This window comes from Capricornis sumatraensis, chromosome 4 (assembly GCF_032405125.1).
Source record: "Capricornis sumatraensis isolate serow.1 chromosome 4, serow.2, whole genome shotgun sequence".
Taxonomy (NCBI): Eukaryota; Metazoa; Chordata; class Mammalia; order Artiodactyla; family Bovidae; genus Capricornis; species Capricornis sumatraensis.
This window is the reverse complement of record NC_091072.1, coordinates 50,705,578-50,727,644: the sequence shown is the minus strand read 5'-3', so window position 1 is coordinate 50,727,644 and position 22,067 is coordinate 50,705,578. Positions and strand designations below refer to the sequence as shown.

At 38.7% G+C, this 22,067-nt stretch overlaps 2 protein-coding genes and 1 pseudogene across 3 annotated transcripts in view; all 3 read left to right on the top strand.

Moving 5' to 3' along the window:
- The window catches only part of OSBPL8 (oxysterol binding protein like 8), a 73,670-nt gene extending 70,087 nt beyond the window's left edge, over positions 1–3,583 (top strand). For both annotated transcript variants that reach the window (XM_068972232.1, XM_068972231.1), the window contains exons 20-21: positions 562–664; positions 2,872–3,583. In XM_068972232.1, coding sequence (XP_068828333.1) covers positions 562–664; positions 2,872–3,004 — 236 coding nt within the window. In that variant the 3' untranslated portion in view covers positions 3,005–3,583. The remainder of the gene's footprint in view (positions 1–561; positions 665–2,871) is intronic.
- Positions 3,584–13,232: 9,649 nt separating this feature from the next.
- Positions 13,233–16,100, top strand: BBS10 (Bardet-Biedl syndrome 10). Its single transcript, XM_068972238.1, has 2 exons — positions 13,233–13,417; positions 14,000–16,100. The coding sequence occupies exons 1-2, from the start codon at positions 13,233–13,235 to the stop codon at positions 15,978–15,980; spliced, it is 2,166 nt and encodes a 721-aa protein (XP_068828339.1). The 3' UTR covers positions 15,981–16,100.
- A 5,660-nt stretch (positions 16,101–21,760) lies between these two features.
- LOC138079372 (U6 spliceosomal RNA) lies at positions 21,761–21,857 on the top strand (annotated as a pseudogene).
- The last annotated feature ends 210 nt before the right edge of the window (positions 21,858–22,067 follow it).

Genomic DNA, 22,067 nt, shown 5'->3' with positions numbered 1-22,067 from the left:
TAAGATCTAAACAAAAAAGGAAAGGAAGGAATGGGTACTTGAAGGGATTAAAAAAATACCATACACTTTGTTGGTTGACAATAAAAATTTGTAGAAGAGATACTAAAACCAACAGAAAAGTTTTAAAATGTAGGTGACTAAGGGAATAAAGATAACATTAACAATTAATTTTAAAAAACTGAAAAGGGTGCTCAAAAAGCTGACTTCTTCATATGTGTACAAGTAGGCAAGAGATAGAAGAGTAATACCTCCCCCAGATTAATATATGTATTTTTAAAGAAATATTTCTGTCTATTTTAATTGGCTAAAAAATAAAACTGATTCAACCCAAAATTTAACTACTTTATGGTTACTTGTAATATGTCTATAGTGTTCTAGTTTTGAACTAGGATTGAAACTTCAAAAATCCCAAGTATTAGGAGTAGTATATTAGTCTCTAAACCATAAAAATAATGTCTAGGAAAATTTTTATTACATAAGAATCACTAATCTGAAATGTAAATTGTTTATAATTAAATATGTCCACTATTTTCACTGTGTTTATTCTCAATGTCTTTTTAGCTCAATCAGTAAAACCAAGTACAAGAAGAAAGAAAGGGATAGAACTGGGAGACATTCAAACTTCAATTGAATCTATTAAACAAACACAGGAAGAAATTAAAAGGTAACCTATACTGACAGTGACTATTCATTTGAGTCCAGGGGAGTTAAAAATCCTGTTATGTAGAAAGTCATATGCAAACTTTACATTTTTATAACATTGCTAAGCTAAACCAGAACCCTGGCTTCTAACACCGGATTACTGAAACATAGGAAATTCCTTTGGCACTAAAGTACTGGGGGAGAGAGGGAGGTTGTTTTGTCTCATTTGTGAGGCTAGAATTGGAATCTCATCTGACTGCTGTAGCATATTAGGAATGTAGCTGAGTTAAATATGGAAGTGGGATGGTTTTTGAGAACGTCAAGGCTTCCACAGTCCTTTGTACATGGCTAATTTTAATTGGAATGTACCAGTTGTTGAAATATTGAAATACATTCATAACAGTGGATGAGACCTTTGAGTGTTCCCTTTGCATTTCCGCACACTCACCTCCGGATGATCCAGCACCGAAAGGTTGTGACACCTAGGGAAGGGAAGAAGGTTCCTATCTATCACTAAGGCCAGCCCCAGTTCAGAGTGGTTGTATCCCATTGCTATGACAGATGTTTAACTTTTTTATATTAGCCAACCTGCTTTTGTGTATTCAGCACTCAGTGCTAGCTTCTGGGGGATTTTTTTTTTTAAGATACTTATTCTATTCTTGGTGATTTTATAGCTTATATTTAGTTGCTGTTTTCAGCCTCATCTCTTGCCATTCCTCTACACTGACCCTGTGTTCTAGTCCTATGAAACTTCCCACATCTCCAGAATATAGTGTGCCCTTTCATATCGGGGCTTCCCTAGTGGTTCAGATGATAAAGAATCTTCCTGCAATGCAGGAGACCTGGGTTTGATCCCCAAGTTGGGAAGATCCCCTGGAGAAGGGAATAGCAACCCACTCTAGTATTCTTGCCTGGAGAATTCCATTGACAGAGGAACATTGTGGGCTACAGTCCATCGGATTGCAAAGAGTTGGACATGACTGAGTGACTTAACACTTCTGTCTTTGGATCTTTACCCACAGTGAGTCTACTTTTTAAACTGCCTCTCCTCCCACCTTGCCCTTCAAGAAAATCCCTGTTTATCCTTCAGAATATAATTCAAATGCTCCTCTTTTTGTACCATTTCTGATCACTCATCCTCTCCGCCCCCAGAGTTTCTAACTCTTCCACTTGGCGTGTGTGGTTCCCGTTAGTCTTTCTGAGTGCTCACTATACTGCAGAGTTGCTCACTGTGTGTCTGCTTACCTACTCCCACTCCACCCCAATGGGACTGTGAGCTCTTTTAGAGCAGGGAGCATATCTTCTGCATCTTAGTATCATCAGTCCCTATATAAGTGATCGCATTTCCTAATTTAATTATATTTATAAATTAATGAGCCTACTTGTTCATTTTGCCTCCTTTTTTCTTCTATACTGGGAAAACACTTTAAAAGAAGTCATAAAAAGAAAACATCTTCACTAATCAGCTTGTTTTAGGCAAAGTATTCAGAGTCGCACTAGGATAATGTAAGCTTGTATTGTGACTAAATTAACATTTTATTTTTGTTAGCATATGAAATGCCTGCCAAGCATTCTTCAAGTTAGAAATATCATAAAATTTGGTTTTTTCCTGATAAATAAAGGATTTTTCTCCATCTCTACCTTTGTCTCCCTTAAAAAAGATAAAAGAACCTTAGTGGACCAACTGAGAGGCAAAATTTTTGTTTTAAAACCACTGTGATAACAAAGAAGGTGATATATTATAAAGTCTGCAAACTTTAAAAATTATGTTTGACATGCTCAGTCACTCAGTTGTGTCCAACTCTTTAGAATCCTTTGCACTGTAGCCCACCTGGCTCCTCTGTCCATGGGATTTCCCAGGCAAGAATAGTGGAATGGGTTGCCGTTTCCTTCTCCAGGACATCTTCCCGGCCCAGGGATCAAACCTGCACCTCCTGTGTCTCCTGCGTTGCAGACAGATTTCTTACCCACTGAGTCATCGGGGAAGCCATGCTCAACAGGCATCATCAAGTCATGCATTTGATACAGTGTGCAGTACAGATTTAGGCAAAACCTACTAGTGGTTCCACATAGCATAATCAGTTCCCTGTTCAGGAGGTGGTGAATGTTTGAACTTTAAACAATTGAATTTTATACAGTTGAATTATGTGGCCATATATCAAATTGTGATTTCTCTGCTATCATTTTTTTATAAATAATTATTACATTTATTGTTCCTTATTTTTGTAGAAACATTATGGCTCTTCGAAATCATTTAATTTCAAGCACACCTGCCACGGATTATTTTCTTCAACAAAAAGACTACATCATCATTTTTCTTCTGATTTTGCTTCAAGTCATAATAAACTTCATGTTTAAGTAGAAGCCCTTTACAATTGAATTAACGAACTGGAATGATCAGATTTGGCCTGGGACCAATGTTGAAGTTGGTTTGGTCTTTATTAAAACATCACAATATTTATAAAACTGAAAACCTTAGAAATAAATGTAGAAGTGTTGACTTTTCATACCTTTTATCCTTAACCTGAAACAAGAGCTATTCTATTTGATGATTACAGTGAACTATGTGTTAAGTGCCAGAATGTTTCTAGCTTTTGTCAGAATATGTCTACATGTGAGTATAATGAATCCACATGTATACACAATTGTGTCTTATATATACCTTACAGTAATATTTGTAGTCTGTGGTATGTTCATGTAATGAAATATATAGCATTAATGTCAGTCATAACAAAAATGCTATCGATCTTATATATGTAACAATCTATTTTCTTCATAAAACAGGCACAAAACTTTTATCAGTAAGGAATTACAGAATGGGAAATAATGGGATACTAGGCATAAATTGTTCAACACACTGTACTGTTAAAAAAAATCATTTTCAAAGCATTCAGTTCAACTGTCTTCTTACAAACAGAAGACAAACAAAATATGTGGTCAAATTGAGACAGAGTGGCAAATTGCTTTTTTCAAAAGTTTACACAAGATTTTTTTAATCCATAGAATTTAATGTTTATAGATACAAGTATAAATATGTGTATATCAACAGCAGAAAACTGGTATGCAGCTACTTGGATCTATTGATTCTATCTTTCTTATCATACGTACATAATACCCACTTAAGCACTTGCTGGAAAAAAGTGTGGTCAAACTTGATTGCTGTCCTTTTTTATTTTTTTAAACTCGGTCCAATAACATAGGCTAAATTCTAGAGATGTTTGTAGGGCATATAAAATGCTGATAATCATGATTTTTCATTATGAAAACCTTTCTTTAGCTTTTATTTAGATTCTGGTGTGTTCAGTGAAACAGTAGAATAGAAAATATATATATATATATTTATATCCCATATTTTACTTCAAAAGCCAAGTAAGAGAAGAGTGATAAGAAAAGACACTTAGTGGGGTGGTAATTATGCATTTTAAAATTGGTTTCTTTAAAATGTGCAATAAGTTGAGCATCTAAGAAGAGCATCAAGTTCCAAAGTTTAATTCTCTGTCCCCTTTGCTCTCAGTAACTGCAGTCTGGAGCAAAACTACAATTCCTCAAGGTTCATTTTGTACAGGCTCAGGCAAACATTTTCCCTAAATTTTTTTTTCAGTTTAATATTTTTACTTTATGTATCTTAGAATTCCAAAAGTAGATTTTGAAATGAAAATGAAGGTCAGAGAGGAAATAATTGCTCTGGCTACATTTGCCCTTGACTAAGAAGAGACTGTGAGACACTAGTGAAGTTATAGTCAATGTTTATGCCATGCTAAGCATACAATAAAGGAAAGATTACTAAATTATTGAAAACCAAAAATGATAAGAAGAGCCTGCTTTGTTCCTCCTAACCAATATAGTGATCTTTAGTCTCCTTAGGTTTTCTGAGGAGCCATTTCTCATGTATTTTTGGCAAAACAATAATTGTGAAAATGTTTTTTAAGTAGATCATACATAAATAAGATATACCTATACCCAATATAAGCATAGGTATGACTACACTAAACAGGAGGGTTTTTTGTTTGTATTTCATACTCGTTGATATCATCTTTGTACTCTGTTACCAATATTATGCTCAACTGCCTATTCATTAATATATGTTTTGTAAACATTGTACAACTCGATCCTTTTTTATGGCTTAAATTAGAATTAATTTATATAAGTTGATTGGCGGATCACAACGATAATTTCATCCTTAAACCCTGAAAACTTAAGGTTTTTTTGTTGGTGAACTCCCTTGTGGGGCTTTAGGCTTATCTACTTGTATGTCACTTTCATTTGGTCTTAGTGTTTTGTTTGTATGGTTATCCTCTAAGACTAGAGGGGGAGTTGTTTTCCTTATTTTTAAAACTTTCTTGTTAGGGCAAATGTTATGGGTTCTTATTATCCCAGGAGTCAAAAACTATTTCATGAGAAAGACCAGGGTTACTCATGCTGTTTCTTATACACTAAAAACATATGTCTAATCTAATAGTCTGACGCTTTTAGTTATATGAGTTCCTTTCTGTGAACTAAATACAAAACTCAGGAATTGGTGGCTTAGTTTTAGATCAGTTCTTATACAAGGCTTAGTATGTGAATCCTTTAAAACACATAATGAACTTTGTATTTAGCCATATATGTAATTGACTTTGAATGTTCTCTGCCTGAGATTAATCTTCACACATGGACTCATAAAAATTGTGATTTACAGTTCCCAGTTATCTGAGAGTCTCATGATGGTTTCTAGGATTTAAGACCTATAACCAGTTTTTTTTTTCTTTTTTCATTTGATCGAAAAGTTTATTTTTTCACTGGAAAATTTAAATAAGTAATAGTATTGACATGTGGGTTTTTGTTTTAGTTATTAAATATACTATGCCTTCAGTTATCCACCATTTAGTGAGATGTAGCTGGCCCACGAAAAGACAATAAATAGGGTGTGTGATATAAGTAAGTTTCAGTGATAGATATTTCATTTGTATTTCATATTACTACTTTTTTTGTATTACTTATAAAGGTACAGTGTAATTTTTGTTACCATTCCATTGAAAAAGTTGGCCTTGTAAAATACAACTCTCATTTAGTATTCATGCTTTTGTGCCTTTAAGAAAATAATTTTTTGTCATTTTTGTGTTACAGAACTGTAATATGGTTCAAAGTGTTTATAGGCTTAATTGTCATAAAAGGGTCATTTCTCTGTGTCACTTTATTTCCTTTGATATAGCTATAGTATATTTAAACAGTAATGCTGTACTTTTTTATAAGAGTTTGTCCATTTACCTTCTTAAATATATTCTTCACTTTCACACATCACTGAAGTAGACTTGTCAGGTTATTCTGAGTATTGTTAAACAGTGCCTTTTCGATGGAATTCACACTGTTTTAGGGTGTCAACTCGTGCCATATGTACACAAAATTATGTGGAGAAGGCAGTTTTAACTTTTTGAAGAATATCTTGGTCAAATATTTAAGGAAACAAATGTATAGAATTCCATTTTTTCCAGTGTTTCACATTTCTAATGAACAGTGAATATATTTGGGGGTTTTTTGTTTGACATACAGTGATAATGATGAGCCATACATGATGCTGCAGATTATTTTGAATTATGTTAAATGCACAGAAATATTAAAATCAACATTTATACCAAATTTTCCAATTTGAACCATAGCTGAGAGGGGAGGAATCCCACACAGATCACTAAGTTTACATTTGAACTGCTATCTTATTTGACTATGTGGAAAAAGATTCTTTAACCTGTATAACCTGCCACTATTATGTAATTTGGCTTTATTTTGTTTATCTATAGTGTGAATTTAGTATGTTTAATTTACTTTTTGTTACTCTTAACATGCTGTTTGTTTTGTTACAGTTTTAATTGAAGATGGACTGTTAAAATTGAATAGGACCAGTGTCTCCTTAATATGATTAATATATTTAGAAGAGCCACAAGAAACCCGTGACAAAATGAATGTGAATATACTTTATAAAATATTTAGAAAATTTTCTTTCTGAATTTATCATGAAAAATCATTTGAGAATTACAATACTTAAAGAAAAAATGCCATGAAACATTTGAACTAATGAGCCACACAACTTCAGTTGAAATTTTTTACTTTTTAGCATGTTACCTATATATCTAAGTTAAATATCCTGTTTAATGATCATTTATAAATTCAAACACTGGTCAGTTTTGTAAAATAGAATAAGAGTATGTTATCTGCAGTGTAAGTACAGCACACTGTCGAGTTATTTTCCTTAAGGTGCATAGTAAATGTACAGCTAGTCATAGGCAACTGTTTTGTAATGTATTACATTTCTAATCTGTTACTCCTAACCTATTATAAATGTTTGCAGAGACAAAAGAATTGAATTTTTCTAATGATCTGTAAAATGATGCTAACTTCAACTAGGCATTCTAAATAAAATTTTTAAAAAGAGCAAACTGATCAAATGATTTTGACTATAACATGGTGACTAAATTACATAGTAATACGTTTTTAGTTAAAAGTCATTTGAGGGGTAGTTGTGAATGATGGTGAAGGGATTTAACAGCTAGAGTCCCTAATGTATGCATTACGTGATATTTTACATTCATTCTTCTTGAATACCCATAATAACCTTCAGATAAGTGGAAGTTAGATTAGAGATGAAGAATATGAGGCTCATAGAAGTTACATGATTCTGAAAGCTACATAATAAAAGTGATAGCAAGCCCAATTTGAATCCATGTCTGACTTCAGTGTCCATTCTCTTTCCACTGTACATTTAAACAGTACTCTAATCAAAGCACTTTACTTTTATATGTTTGTAATAATCCATTGCTCAAATCAAGTAACCCCTTTGTGGTAGATAAGGAAAAAAAACCTTGCTATCATTCAGTTCAGTTCAACTGCTCATTCATGTCCGATTCTTTGTGACCCCCTGGACCGCAGAGCGCCAGGCCTGATGCCATCCAACCATCTCCTCCTCTGTCATCTCCTTCTCCTGCCTTCAATCTTTCCCAGCATCAGGGTCTTTTCAAATGAGTCAGCTCTTTGCATTAGGTGGTCAAAGTATTGGAGTTTCAGCTTCAACATCAGTCCATCCAATGAATATTCAGGACTGATCTTTAGGACAGACTAGTTGGATCTCCTTGCAGTCCAAGGGACTCTCAAGAGTCTTCTCCAACACCACAGTTCAAAAGCATCAATTCTTCAGCACTCAGCTTTCTTTACAGTCCAACTTTCACATCCACACGACTACCGGAAAAACCATAATCTTGACTAGACGGACCTCTGTTGGCAAAGTAATGTTTCTGCTTTTTAATATGCTGTCTAGGTTGGTCATAACTTCCCTTCCAAGGAGTAAGAGTCCTTTAAATTCATGGCTGCAGTCACCATCTGCAGTGATTTTGGAGCCCCAAAAAATAAAGTAACCCACTGTTTACCCATCTATTTGCCATGAAGTGATGGGACCAGATGCCATGATCTTTGTTTTCTGAATGTTGAGCTTTAAGCCAACTTTTTCACTCTCCTCTTTCACTTTCATCAAGAGGCTCTTTAGTTCTTCTTCCAGTTCCAGTTCAGTCACTCAGTCGTGTCTGACTCTTGGTGTCGCATGAATCACAGCACGTCAGGCCTCCCTGTCTATCACCAACTTCCGGAGTTCCCCCAAACACATGTCCCTTGAGTCGGTGATGCTATCCAACCATCTTATTCTCTGTCCCCTTCTCCTTCTGCCTTCAATCTTTCCCAGCATCAGGGTCTTTTCAAATGAGTCAGCTCTATGCTTCAGGTGGCCAAAGTATTGGAGTTCCAGCTTCAGCATCAGTCCTTCCAATGAACATTCAGAACTGATCTTTAGGGTGTACTGGTTGGATATCCTTGCAGTCCAAGGGACTCTCAAGAGCCTTCTCCAACACCACAGTTCAAAATCATCAATTCTTCGGCACTCAGCTTTATTTATAGTCCAACTCTCACATCCATGCATGACCACTGGAAAAACCATAACCTTGACTAGATGGACCTTTGTTGACAAAGTAATGTCTCTGCTTTTCAGTATGCTCTCTGCTACTGCTACTGCTATGTCACTTCAGTCGTGTCTGACTCTGTGCGACCCCATAGACGGCAGCCCACCAGGCTCCCCCGTCCCTGGGATTCTCCAGGCAAGAACACTGGAGTGGGTTGCCATTTCCTTCTCCAATGCAGGAAAGTGAAAAGTGAAAGTGAAGTCACTCAGTTGTGTCCAACCCTCAGCGACCCCATGGACTGCAGCCTTCCAGGCTCCTCCATCCATGGGATTTTCCAGGCAAGAGTACTGGAGTGGGGTGCCATTGCCTTCGAGTATGCTCTCTAGGTTGGTCATAACTTTCCTTCCAAGGAATAGTTCTTCACTTTCTGCCATAAAGGTGGTGTCATCCGCATATCTGAGGTGGTTATTTTTCCCGGCGATCCTGATTCCAGCTTGTGCATCTAGCCTAGTGTTTCATGATGTACTCTGCATATAAGTTAAATAAGCAGGGTGACAATATACAGTCTTGCCGTACTCCTTTTCCTATTTGGAACCAATCTGTTGTTCCGTGTCCAGTTCTAACTGTTGCTTCCTGACTTGCATACAGATTTCTCAAGAGGCAGGTCAGGTGGTCTGGTATGCCCATCTCTCTAAGAATTACCCACAGTTTATTGTGATCCACACAGTCAAAGGCTTTGGCATAGTCAGTAAAGCAGAAATAGATGTTTTTCTGGAACTCTCTTTTTCGATGATCCAGCGGATGTTGGCAATTTGATCTCTGGTTCCTCTGCCTTTTCTAAAACCAGCTTGAACATCTGGAAGCTCACAGTTTACGGTTGCTGAAGCCTGGCTTGGAAAATTTTGAGCATTACTTTGCTAGCGTGTGAGATGAATGCAATTGTGTGGTAGTTTGAACATTATTTGGCATTGCCTTTCTTTGGGATTGGAATGAAAACTGACCTTTTCCAGTCCTGTGACCACTGCTGAGTTTTCCAAATTTGCTGACATATTGAGTGCAGCACTTTCACAGCATCATCTTTTAGGATTTGAAATAGCTCCACTGGAATTCCATCACCTCCACTAGCTTTGTTCATAGTGATGCTTCCTAAGGCCCACTTGACTTCACATTCCAGCTTGTCTGTCTCTAGGTGAGTGATCGCTCCATCGTGGTTATCTGGGTCATGAAGATCTTTTTTGTATAGTTTTCTGTGTAGTCTTGCCACCTCTTCTTAATGTCTTCTGCTTCTGTTAGGTCTGTATACCATTTTTGTCCCTTATTGAGCCCATCTGTGCATGAAATGTTCCCTTGGTATCTCTAGTTTTCTTGAAGAGATCTCTAGTCTTTCCCATTCTGTTCTTTTCCTCTATTTCTTTGCACTGATCACTAAGCAAGGCTTTCTTATCTCTCCTTGCTATTCTTTGGAACTCTGCATTCAAATGGGTATATCTTTCCTTTTCTCCTTTGCTTTTCACTTCTCTTCTATTTTAAGGCCTCCTCAGACAGCCATTTTGGCTTCTTACATTTCTTTTTCTTGGGGATGGCCTTGATCCCTGTCCCCTGTACAGTGTCACGAACCTCCATCCATAGTTCATCAAGCACTCTATCAGATCTATTCCCTTAAATCTATCTCTCACTTCCACTGTATAATTATAAGGGATTTGATTTAGGTCATACCTGAATAGTCTAGTTGTTTTCCCTACTTTCTTCAATTTAAGTCTGAATTTGGCAATAAGGAGTTCATGATCTGAGCCACAGTCAGCTCCTGGTCTTGTTTTTGCTGACTGTATAGAGCTTCTCCATCTTTGACTGCAAAGAATATAATCAATCTGATTTCAGTGTTGGTCATCTGGTGATGTCCATGTGTTGAGTCTTCTCTTATGTTGTTGGAAGAGGGGTTTATTAGGACCAGTGTGTTCTCTTGGCAAAACTCTATTCGCCTTTGCCCTGCTTCATTCTGTACTCCAAGGCCAAATCTGCCTGTTACTCCAGGTGTTTCTTGACTTCCTACTTTTCCATTCCAGTCCCGTCTAATGAAAAGCACATCTGTGTTGGGTGTTAGTTCTAAAAGGTCTTGTAGGTCTTCATAGAACCATTCAAGTTCAGCTTCTTCTGCATTATTGGTCAGGGCATAGACTTGGATTACCATAATATTGAATGGTTTGCTTATATAAGCATAGATAACAAAACTCACATGAAAACGTTTTTCTCCCACACATTATCTATTAGTCCCAACTGAGTCAACGTCAACATCACATATGTTGCAAGAAATCATCCTCTAGTTTTCCTCCCTCATCCTCCAATCCAGTATTTGCTCCCCTCAGTTGCTTGTGGCTAAGAGCAAGTTAGTTTTGTCTTACTGCCGGGAATGGGAGGGCTTACAGGTGTCTCCTGTCCTATCAGTCAGTGTAGTTCAGTTGCTCAGTCATGTCTGACTCTTTGCGACCCTGTGAATTGCAGCACAGGAAGGCACAGCCAGGCCTTCCTGTCCATCACCAACTCCCGGAGTTCACTCAGACTCACGTCCATCGAGTCAGTGATGCCATCCAGCCATCTCATCCTTGGTCATCCCCTTCTCCTCCTGCCCCCAATCCCTCCCAGCATCAGAGTCTTTTCCAATGAGTCAACTTTTCGCATGAGGTGGCCAAAGTACTGGAGTTTCAGCTTTAGCATCATTCCTTCCAAAGAAATCCCAGGGCTGATCTCCTTGCAGTCCAAGGGACTCTCAAGAGTCTTCTCCAACACCACAGTTCAAAAACATCAATCCTTAGGCACTCAGCTTTCTTCACAGTCCAAGTCTCACATCCATACATGACCACAGGAAAAACCATAGCCTTGACTAGATGGACCTTTGTTGGCAAAGTAATGTCTCTGCTTTTCAACATGCTATCTAGGTTGGTCATAACTTTTCTTCCAAGGAGTAAGCGTCTTTTAATTTCATGGCTGCAGTCACCATCTGCAGTGATTTTGGAGCCCCCCAAAATAAAGTCTGACACTGTTTCTACTGTTTCCCCATCTATTTGCCATGAAGTGATGGGACCAGATGCCATGATCTTCATTTTCTGACCTGCCTCTTTAGAAACCTATATGTAGGTTAGGAAGCAACAGTGAGAACTGGATATGGAACAGACTGGTTCCAAATAGCAAAAGGAGTATGTCAAGGTTGTATATTGTCACCCTGCTTATTTAACTTATATGCAGAATACATCATGAGAAACGCTGGGCTGGAAGAAGCACAAGCTGAAATCAAGATTGCTGGGAGAACTATCAATAACCTCAGATATGCAGATGACACCACCCTTATGGCAGAAAGTGAAGAGGAACTAAAAAGCCTCTTGATGAAAGTGAAAGAGGAGACTGAAAAAGTTGGCTTAAAGCTCAACATTCAGAAAATGAAGATTATGGCATCTGGTCCCATCACTGCTGTCCTATACATAGGAGTAAAGGGTAGGGAAAATAGCCCCTCACTGTTCAACCTCAATGAAACATCTAAAAGGTAATTTTACTGACGTTGACCAAACTCATATATAGTTGTATAGTATTGGGTTGATCATTCTTTTTAACCTTACAAAATATCCCTTTCTTGTGGAAATAGTGGGTCCCTACCCTGGTGACACGTGACGGTAATTTGTTGAGTATGTTGTATTTGTTGAGTGCTTAGTACTTATGACACACCATGCAAAAAAAAAAAAAAAATCCCACAGCTTTGTAAGCACTGTCCACTGCCACCCTCAAAAGGTTTTTTACATATCACCATTTTTTCTTTTAAGATGAAAAAAGTGGAGACAAAGAATGTCACAGATATGTAAATGGCACAGCAAACCCAGGTAAATCTTAAGCCCATGCTCTTTACCATTTCATCCTTAAAAGAGAGGGGTATGTGTCTTAACGTACGAAACAGTATGTTCTTTCTGCTTAACAGTATTTTTTTTCCTGCCGTCGGATTGTGTGCAATAATCTTGAGTCATTGTTTTTAAAGCATACTATTGATTACCAATAAGTCCTCACATCTATCACCTCTGCTAAAGAAAAAGAAAATTGCGGTGGCGAGGATTTCATGTTGTTGATACTTAAGCCCAGGAAATGTGGCAAAGCCCCCTCAGAACGCATGAAGCCTACAGCTCGTGACCGTGGCCAGGCCCTCATCTGGCCTGCATCACGAAAGAAAACCGCTGGTGCAGAATGTGGACAGGATATCCACAAGTTCAAGGCAGAGGTTTGGGAACGAATTTTTGACGGCAGTTGGAAACGAACCGAATTCTAGCCGCAGGGCCCAGTCCCTCCATTATCGTGCCGAGCTCCTGGGAAACGGAGGGTTCTGGTGGCAGCTGAGGCCTCCAGGAAAGGAATGAATTCACCTCGGGAGCTGGGGAAGGGCTTTCAGCTTCCTCTCCAGAGACAGCTCCAGAGAAGCCCCGACCTTTTTTCTACCTTCACGGACTTTTGGACCGCTAGCCCTACTGGCCGAACCGTGGGGCGGGACGGCTGACCCTCGCCCAACCAAGAAGCCTAGCTGCCAGGCTTCCGGTCTTCTACCCGCCCCTTCCGCTTCCGGCGGTACGCGCGCTCTATTCCTTCCTGGCAATCCTGGTTTTCTGCAAGCGGCGTGCGTAGGCCGCTGGAACTTGAAGGCCTATGGCCGCTGCGGGGTCTGTGACGGTGGCGTTGCATGTGGCGGAAGTGCTAGAAACCATCGTGAGCGGTTGCTTGGGGCCCGAAGGGCGGCAAGTTCTGTGTACCAAGCCCACTGGCGAGGTGCTGCTCAGCCGGGATGGAGGCCGCCTGTTGAAGGCGCTACATTTAGAGCATCCCGTAGCCAGGTACCCGCGACGCACGCTCCAGCCCGTTAGAGCATCCTTTAATTAGGTACTCACGTCCCACACTCCAGATGGACACCTCCTGTCATCTCCCTGGACTTCTTGCCCGTAAGATTTTGCTCTTTGGGAAAACTGACATTCTCCCTCTAGCCCAGCAGAAAAAGCCCAGCTATTCTGCCAGTAGGAGCTAGAGGTCCTATAGCCCGGAAGATGGTAAAGAGGTCGGGGCTTCTCGGGAGCTGTTTCTGGAGAAAACTGACGTTGGATGAGACCAGTGTACGCTCAGAGTTAGAGCACTGTCCTAGGGAACATTCCACAACTGAAAAGAGCATTTCGCCTTTCCTTCCAGCTCGACCCAACCCTAGAATCTTGAAATAGCACAAAGGTGGTTCTGTTGTTTTTCCCTTTTAAATAACAGAAACCATTCAGCCTATATTTAAGTAAATTTTAAAAGGGAGAAAACTAAGTACATTAAGGAGATAGTATTCTCATTTTATAGATGTAAAAACATGCTTTCAACTTGATTCAGATGTGGAAAGGCAGCCCTCTGAAAATCTGAGTTGCTTTTTTTTTTTTCTTGTGCAGGGTGATGGTGGCCTGTGTTTCCAGTCATCTAAGAAAAACAGGAGATGGTGCTAAAACATTTATTATCTTTCTTTGCCATTTACTCAGAGGACTTCGTGCGATCACAGGCAAGGAAAAGGATTTTTTCCCTTTTGAAAATATTCAAACCTGTGGAAGGCATTGGAAAAATTGCTGTCAGTGGAAATTTATTTCCCACGCTCTTCTAACATTTCAGACACAAATATTAGACTATGTTATGGACCATTACTTAAGTAGACACTTCTTGTCCATCTTTTCTTCAGGCACTAAAGAAAGAACATTGTGTAGGGGCTCTTTAGAGATGCTCTTAGGGGCATACTTTTGTGGAAGAGTGGGAAGAAATAATCACAACTTGATATCTCAGTTGATGTGTGACTATGTTTTCAAGTGTACAGCTTGTGAAAGTAGGTTTGAAGAAGTACTTGAGATAGTGGATGACTGTTTTGTTGAGTTGAAAGTTGGTGTCACCGGCCTTCCTGTTTCCGATTCCAGGATCATAGCTGGGCTTGTGCTTCAGAGAGACTTTTCTGTGTACTGTCCAGCAGATGGTGGCATAAGAATAGTGATAGTAACAGAAACCATTCAGCCTCTTTTTTCAACTTCTGGATCAGAGGTTATTCTAAATTCAGAAGCACAGTTTCAGACATCTCAGTTTTGGATTACAGAAAGAACAAAAGCAATAGTGAAACATTTACAGAATCAGAATGTAAAGTTACTCCTATCTACTGTGAAGCAACCAGACTTAGTAATTTATTTTGCAGGACTGAATGGCATATCTGTGGTGGAGTGTTTATCATCTGAAGAACTTTCTCTTATCCAGAGAGTCATTGGTCTTGTTCCCCTTGTACTATCAGAGGCCTCTTCTCAGTATGAACTCTCTCACACTGCTTTGGTGAAATTCTGTAAACCCCTTATCCTTAGATCCAAAAGGTATGTTCATCTTGGCTTGATGAGCACCTGTTCATTTACACCACATTGTATAGTTCTTTGTGGACCGGTGCAGGGTCTTGTTGAACAACATGAGGATGCTTTACATGGAGCATTTAAAATGCTCCGGCAGGTATTTAAAGACCTTGATTTAAATTATGTGACACAAACCAGTGACCAAAGTTGTACATCAGGTCCTTGTATATATAAGAATAGTAGAGAAAGTAATGAGTTACCAAAAATAGTTAACAGCTCAATACAAAGGTTGTATCAGGACACTGTTGTAAAGAACGAAGGTGAACTGGCAAAAACTCAAACGAATTTAAAAGTATGTTCAAATTTGATAGTTTCAAGCGTCAAATTAGAGAAAAATGTATTGTGTTCAACACCAAAAGTGGCAGTAACAGATTCATACCAGACAGCTGAAACATTGAGATGTTCATCCCCAAACAAAGGGAGGGTAATGGATGACCATGAACCATTTATTGAGAATAATTCTGCTAACTCAAAAACAGAAAATACTAGAAAAGAAATTTCTTACAAAAATTTACAGGTTACAAAACTTGCTAGAAAGGACAGCATTTTACCACTGAGATATAAGTCACTAGAGCTGTGTACTTCCCAAAGTTACTATTTCTCATCTATACCAGCTGGTTGTGTTTTGCCTGTGGGTGGTAATTTTGAGATCTTATTGCATTACTATCTTCTCAACTATGCCAAAAAATGCCAGCAATCAGAACAAACCATGGTTAGTAGGATAATAGCTAATGCACTTTTAGGCATTCCCAAAATCTTGTATAAGTCTAAGAAAGGAAATTACAGCTTTCCACAAGTATATGTAAGCGCTCTCCAGGCACTGCAAACCAATCAACCCATGATATGCAACCAAACAGGTTTGGAATCAGTTGCTGGTAAATACCAGTTACTAACTTCAGTTCTTCAGTGCTTGACAAACATTTTGACTGTTGACTTAGTAATCAATATTAAGAGACAGCCTCAGGAAGTTTATGATCAAGATTCAGAAGAGGAACTATAAAATTGGAAGCTTTTTATTAACCAGAGTTTTAATCCAACTCAAGCCATAAAACAAGGCAGGCATATGACCACTGATTTTCAAGTTAATTCAACCTATTTAGGAAAACAGCAGAACTTTAAAGTCTTTAGAAGTATATGAGGCCACCAGACATTCAGATATGAATATTCCAGACTGCACTCATTATGGAACAGTTCTGAGGAGGAAGCCTGGATGAGTGAAGCCAAGATCTGAGTAAGTGGATCTTTTTCCCCCCTCAGTGTCCCTGTGTCTCAGCTCTTGAGGTAGTCTGTGGTTTGGGGGAAAGGTGTTTTCTCATAGCTTCCTTTTACTTTTCTGTATCTTTTTTTCACTCTTCCCTTCTTCCTTGCCTTTCTATAGTTAGTTAATAGAATAACCTCAGATTTGGATGAAGTCTCCAAATGCCATCCTACTTTAGTTCATAAAATATTATTTGCTTTATTGAAAATAATTTATTTTCCCTACTCATAATTTCTGTAGCAAAAGTCTCATTATTTTTTCTCAAACAGTATATAAGTAAAATTATTTTTTACTTTAATTGTCCCCTTATTTAGAGCCTGGATAGATTTTTTTCACCATTCATGCACTATTGAATATGTTACCATAAATAGGATTTTGTGGATTGTATTTATTTTCATTTCTTTAGTTGAAATAATTCCCAAAAGAATATGAAAATCATACTATCATTTTCTCCTGTTCTCTAAGAGCTTGCAAGATAGTTCATATATCTTTTGGGTTTTCTTGTATTTGATGCATAGCCATAGTTCAGTAGTAACAAATAATTTGAGGGTTACAGTTGGCTCTTTGATCTGTGGGTTGTACATCAGTGGATTCAACCAACTGTGGATTGAAAATATTCAGGAAAAAAATTTACAGAAATTTCCCAAAAGCATAATTTTAATTTGCCAGGTGCACCGGCAACTATTTACATAGTATTTACATTGTATTAGGTATTATAAGTAATCTAGAGATGATTTAAAGTACAAAGACTATGTGCATAGCTTATATGCAAATGCTGTGCCATTTTTCATAAGAGACTTGAACATCCACAGATTTTAGTGTCTGCTGTGGGGTGGGGCTGGGGGTGTGTTCTAGAACCAATCCCCCTTGGATACCGAGAGACTGCTATATTTATGTCTAATATGAATTTTTTAATGCTTATGTTTTAAAGGTTTATAAATGCAAATAATATTGTGATTCTAGCTGTGAATAAGGGCAGTAATCTACTTTTGGTATTTCTCTGTAACACCCCAGACAGTACTGTGTTCATACCGAGTATTCAGAAGGGCTTGTTGAATAAAACTGTTTTCTTTAATCTGTTCTAATTATGTGTTTCCTGTTTACTAATTCAACAAATTCTTATTGAGTGCTTGCTATGTGCCAGATGCTGAATATACTGTGGTAAACAAATAGATATGGTTCCTACCTTCAGGCACTTTTCCTTAAAGGTTAATGTGTAGTGGATAGTGACACCAGTTGGACTGAAATTAAATTTAGGAAAACCAGTTTTTAAAATTTCATTACAGTTAAACTTGAAGAAGCAACGACTGACAATATATTAAAAGACTGTAATGTCCCATGCTCAGCTGGGCGGCACACAGACTAAAATGTGTGCAGTAACGTTAGCAGGACCCTTGCACAAGGATGACACACAAAAAACCAATGTTCCATCAGTGCAAATCTTCTATATCAAATAAAATTTTATTTTTGTAAGGTTTATGTTATATGAAAGTGAAAGTGTTAGTTGCTCAGTTGTGTCTGACTCTTTGAGACCTCATGGATTGTAGCCTGCCAGGCTCCTCTGCCCATGGAATTCTCCAGGCAAGAATAATGGAGTAAGTAGCTGTTCCCTTCTCCAGGGGATCTTCCTGACCCCAGGGATCAAACCAGGTCTGCATTGCAGGAAGATTCTTTACCATCTTAGCCTACAGTCTGAGCCAAGCCACTCTGGACCTCTTACGTCATATGTGATAACACTGTTTCACTTCTGTGATTATAGAGAGAATATATTATTTCTCTTTCTTATGCTAAATCCATAGATATATAGATGTACTGTAAAATTATTGTATCATTTTTTTCATTCACTATTTAAAATTGCCTGTCAGGTCTCTTGATAACTTTGCTTCATTTTGCTGCTGTTGTTTTAAATACTTCTCCATCAGTGAAGGCATTCAAAGACATGCATGCCCATGCCTTTCATTTGGTAGGTGTTTATAGCTATAAATAGTCACTGGTCCAGGAGCCCCTTTGTAAGCTGGGAGTGTTTGTGTTTGGTACCTAGTCTAATATCTTCCACATAGTAGTAGCCAATTAATATCTGTTAGGGCGCTCTGGTCCTCATAGATGAGGTCCTAATTATTTCTATCAAACTTTCATGGAAAAGAATCTGTTTGCAGAGGGAAAAGCAGAAAATGTAGAACAGGTCTATACAAAGCAATCTTTTTTCTTTTCATTAAAAACATCCTAAAAAATGGTGCTAAAGCTTTCATGGGTCATCCTTGTCCTTTGCAGAATAACACTAGGGAGTTCACGTTACTAGGTTAGATAAAAGAGCATTTCAAACAATGTGGTCACGTTATACTTAAACCCACTTCCACAAAGGGTTTGAGGTGACTGCAACAAAAATAGGTAAAGTAAAATCTGAATAAAAATTAAAGAAGACCAAAGAAAATGTAAAGATGATTAAAATCAAGCCCATGTTCCTGTTTTTATTGCTGCATGATGAATATTTTTATTCATTCAAAAATTTTATTCAAATTTTACTTCATTTGAATCACTGTATCATTACCTCTCACGGTTCTGAGAGCTGCCTGGATTTAGCTGGACAAGTTTCACTGTATTCTGTCGGTTCAGGCAGCCATAAAGGTCAGCTGAAATTCAAGGGGAGGGAACACAGGCCCCACCACTCAATGGGAAGTGTCGATGTCCCCTTATAGGAAGAGAATGTGGGATGAGATATGTAGAGGCAGCTATCTTTGGAAAACAGAATCTGCTATACCATGGGAGAAAAAAGCTGCTCAACTGAGGTTTTCATTATTGTTTTCTGTAGTTATATGTCAGTCTACCTTCCACAAACACATTTTCCCCAATAACTTTTATGAACCCCTTATTTTTTCTCATTGGGCCAGCACAATCCATTTTTATTCCCAAAACAATAGGCATTAAATAGTTGAACATCCTTCAATTGCTTTAGCCAAAGAGTTGTTTAACCATGTTACACTGGAAGTGTCATGATATCCATGTTTTAGACTAAAACGGACAGGGAAGAGTTCAATTTGAGCCTGAACTTTTATCAGAAATTACTCATTCCCTTCCAAAAGGAATAGAATATGTTTTTCCCATCATCACAGCAAATCAGGGAAAAGAAAAATTCTAGTTTTAGGGGGAGTGGGGCTAGGATGGAGCTTTGTAAATAGCAAGAGATTGGTAGCAACCCTCCTGGCTCAGATGGTAAAGAATCTGCCTGCAATACAGGAGACTCAGGTTTGATATCTGGGTCGGGAAAATACCTTGAAGAAAGGAATGGCTACCCACTCCAATATTCTTGCCTGGAGAATTCCATGGGCAAAGGAGCCAGGCAGGCTAGTCTATGGTGTTGCAAAGAGTTGGACACAACTGAGTGACTAAGCACACATACAAATCTAGATGGATCCACAAACTAAATGGATTGGGGACAGTGACAAACATGCCTAGGGAACAGGTGATTTCTCAGTGTATACCTTAATGGCATTTTGATTTTTGAGCCATTTGAATGCTACTTATTGACATGAAATGAAATTTTAAAAAATAAATTTAGAGCACACATATACAGAATACCCCTTAAATAGCTAAAATAAGGTTCCTGACCTAAGGAAATGCAAGATCATGATGGAAGAAGGATGTGAGATACACACTAATGGATCAGTGCTTTTACAGCAAAAAAAAAAAAAAGATACAGTCACAGAAGGGAATATTCTCTTAGCCATAACTAAGAGCAGTTAGTTAGTGGTTAGTTAGTTAGGTAGCGGTTTTCACAATAATTCTGGAAACATTCTTCCTCAGGAGGTTACTCTGAGCCAAAGAAGTACCGACAAGTAGCGTGGCGTTCATTTCCTCAGAGAATTTCCAGTCCTGTGTCTGGCTCCTTAGGTAGACTCACCATCAGATTTTGTCAGGCTGCCGAGAATGGCTCTGTCTTAGGGACTGAATCTAACCACACTTGTGAGTGTGACCAATTTATTTACAATAAGAACTGTCACGAGATCACTCCCAGTCCATCTGACCAGTCAGACCTATATGTGGGAAGTCAAGTAATAATCAGGTGGTTGCTCAGTAAGCGTGGAATGAGAACAAGAGAAATCAACTTAACCGAATGAGCCCCCTCCCAGCCAGTTACGCTCCAGTTCCCCAGTGCTCAGTCGTGGCCTTCTTCACCTACACTTGCTTTCTGCGGGTTTCTAGTTATGTAACTTGTGTACCACCACATGCCGATGATTCCCAACTTTTTATTTCCAGCCAACCTCTTCTCTCACCTGCCAACTCATTTATCCATGTCCCAACCCAGTCTCCACGTGGATGCTTACCCTTAACGTGTCCAAAACAGGATGACTATTTCACGTTCTCTAAACCTGGTTCTTCCTCTGCTGTCCCATCGCAGTTAGTGACATCACCAATCTCCCAGTCAATCAGAGCAAAAACCTGGAGCCGTTTTGACTCCAGTCTTACCTTCACGTCCTGTAGCCAACCAGCAAATCCCACTGCTCCACAAATGAAGTAGATTTCAAATCTGCCCATTTCCCAGGATTGCCTTTCCAGCCCCCAGTCACTTCCTCTCACCTGCCATAGCTTCCTAATGGTCTTGCTTCTAGACCTTGCATTTTGTCCTGGACTGATTTCCCTACCCCCAACGTTTTATGTAAAAAATTTTAACTCCACAAAAAATGTTGAGAAAAGAGCACAACACCCACAAACCCTACATCGAAATTCACCAATTACCATTTAACCCTTTGTTCATGCATGAGTGTGTGCACACACACACACTTTACTGAACCATCTGAAAGCAAGTTGTTTCCCTAAATACCTCAGTATGTATTTCTCATGAACAAGGGCTTTTTCTACATGACTAAATGATTCTTTTTAAAATGCAAATCCTGTCATGTCATCCCTCTGCTCAGTCTTCCAAAGATTTTTCCTTCACACAGAATGAAATCCAAATTTTTCATAGTCTACAAGGCTGTGCATGTTCTATCTCCTGCTTATCCTTAAATATCACCCCCTACCACTCTCCCTCCAGCTTTCTCCCACCAGTTACACTGTCAGTCAGGACAAGTTATGCCATACTGAGGTAACAACTCCAGATCTCAAGAGGCTTGACACAATGCATATTAATGTCCTCACATAGCTATTAAAGGTCAGCTAGGAGCTCTGACCCCACATAATTTTCTTCTTCACTCCTAGATCAGGGCTGATGGAGCAGTTGCTGTCTTTACCAGTCGTCATGCCAGAGAGAGAAGAGATCTAAAGGGTCTTTCGGTGGCTGTGTTCAGAAGTGGCACATGGCATTTCTGCTCATGACTCACTGTCCAGAATTAGTCACACGGAGCTAACCCATGCACAGAAGAACCAGGTGTTTCCATCCCACCTTGAGCCTGGAAGAGGAGAGAAGTCTTGGCAGACAGCACTAATGAGCACCCAAACCAATGTTCCTTCCGTCCCTTGAACACACAAGTTGTCTCACCCTGTTTTCCATTTGCTGTTCTGTCTGCAGAAAACTCTTTCCCTCTGTGCTCACTTCAGCAGCACATATACTAAAATTGAAACGATACAGAGGAGATTAGCATGGCCCCTGTGCAAGGATGCCATGAAGAGTTCCATATTAAAAAAAACACCACCACCTCTTTCCCTCTGATCTTCATATGGCTCACTTCCTCACTTTATTCAGGTATCTCTGCTTTATTGTCACCTCCCTAGAGATAACTTTCTTGACTTTTCAGTCTAAACATATTCCTTCTCCATGACCTTCCTACCTTGGTAAGCTCTTTTTGAAGCACACATCTAATGTTATTAGTGTGTGGGTTTATTTTTTACAAT

Bases quoted from the DNA above. Each gene is read 5' to 3' on its own strand.
- BBS10 (XM_068972238.1), top strand. From the start codon at position 13,233: ATGGCCGCTGCGGGGTCTGTGACGGTGGCGTTGCATGTGGCGGAAGTG. The intron at 13,418-13,999 runs GTACCCGCGACG...TTTCTTGTGCAG, and splicing joins TTAGAGCATCCCGTAGCCAG to GGTGATGGTGGCCTGTGTTT.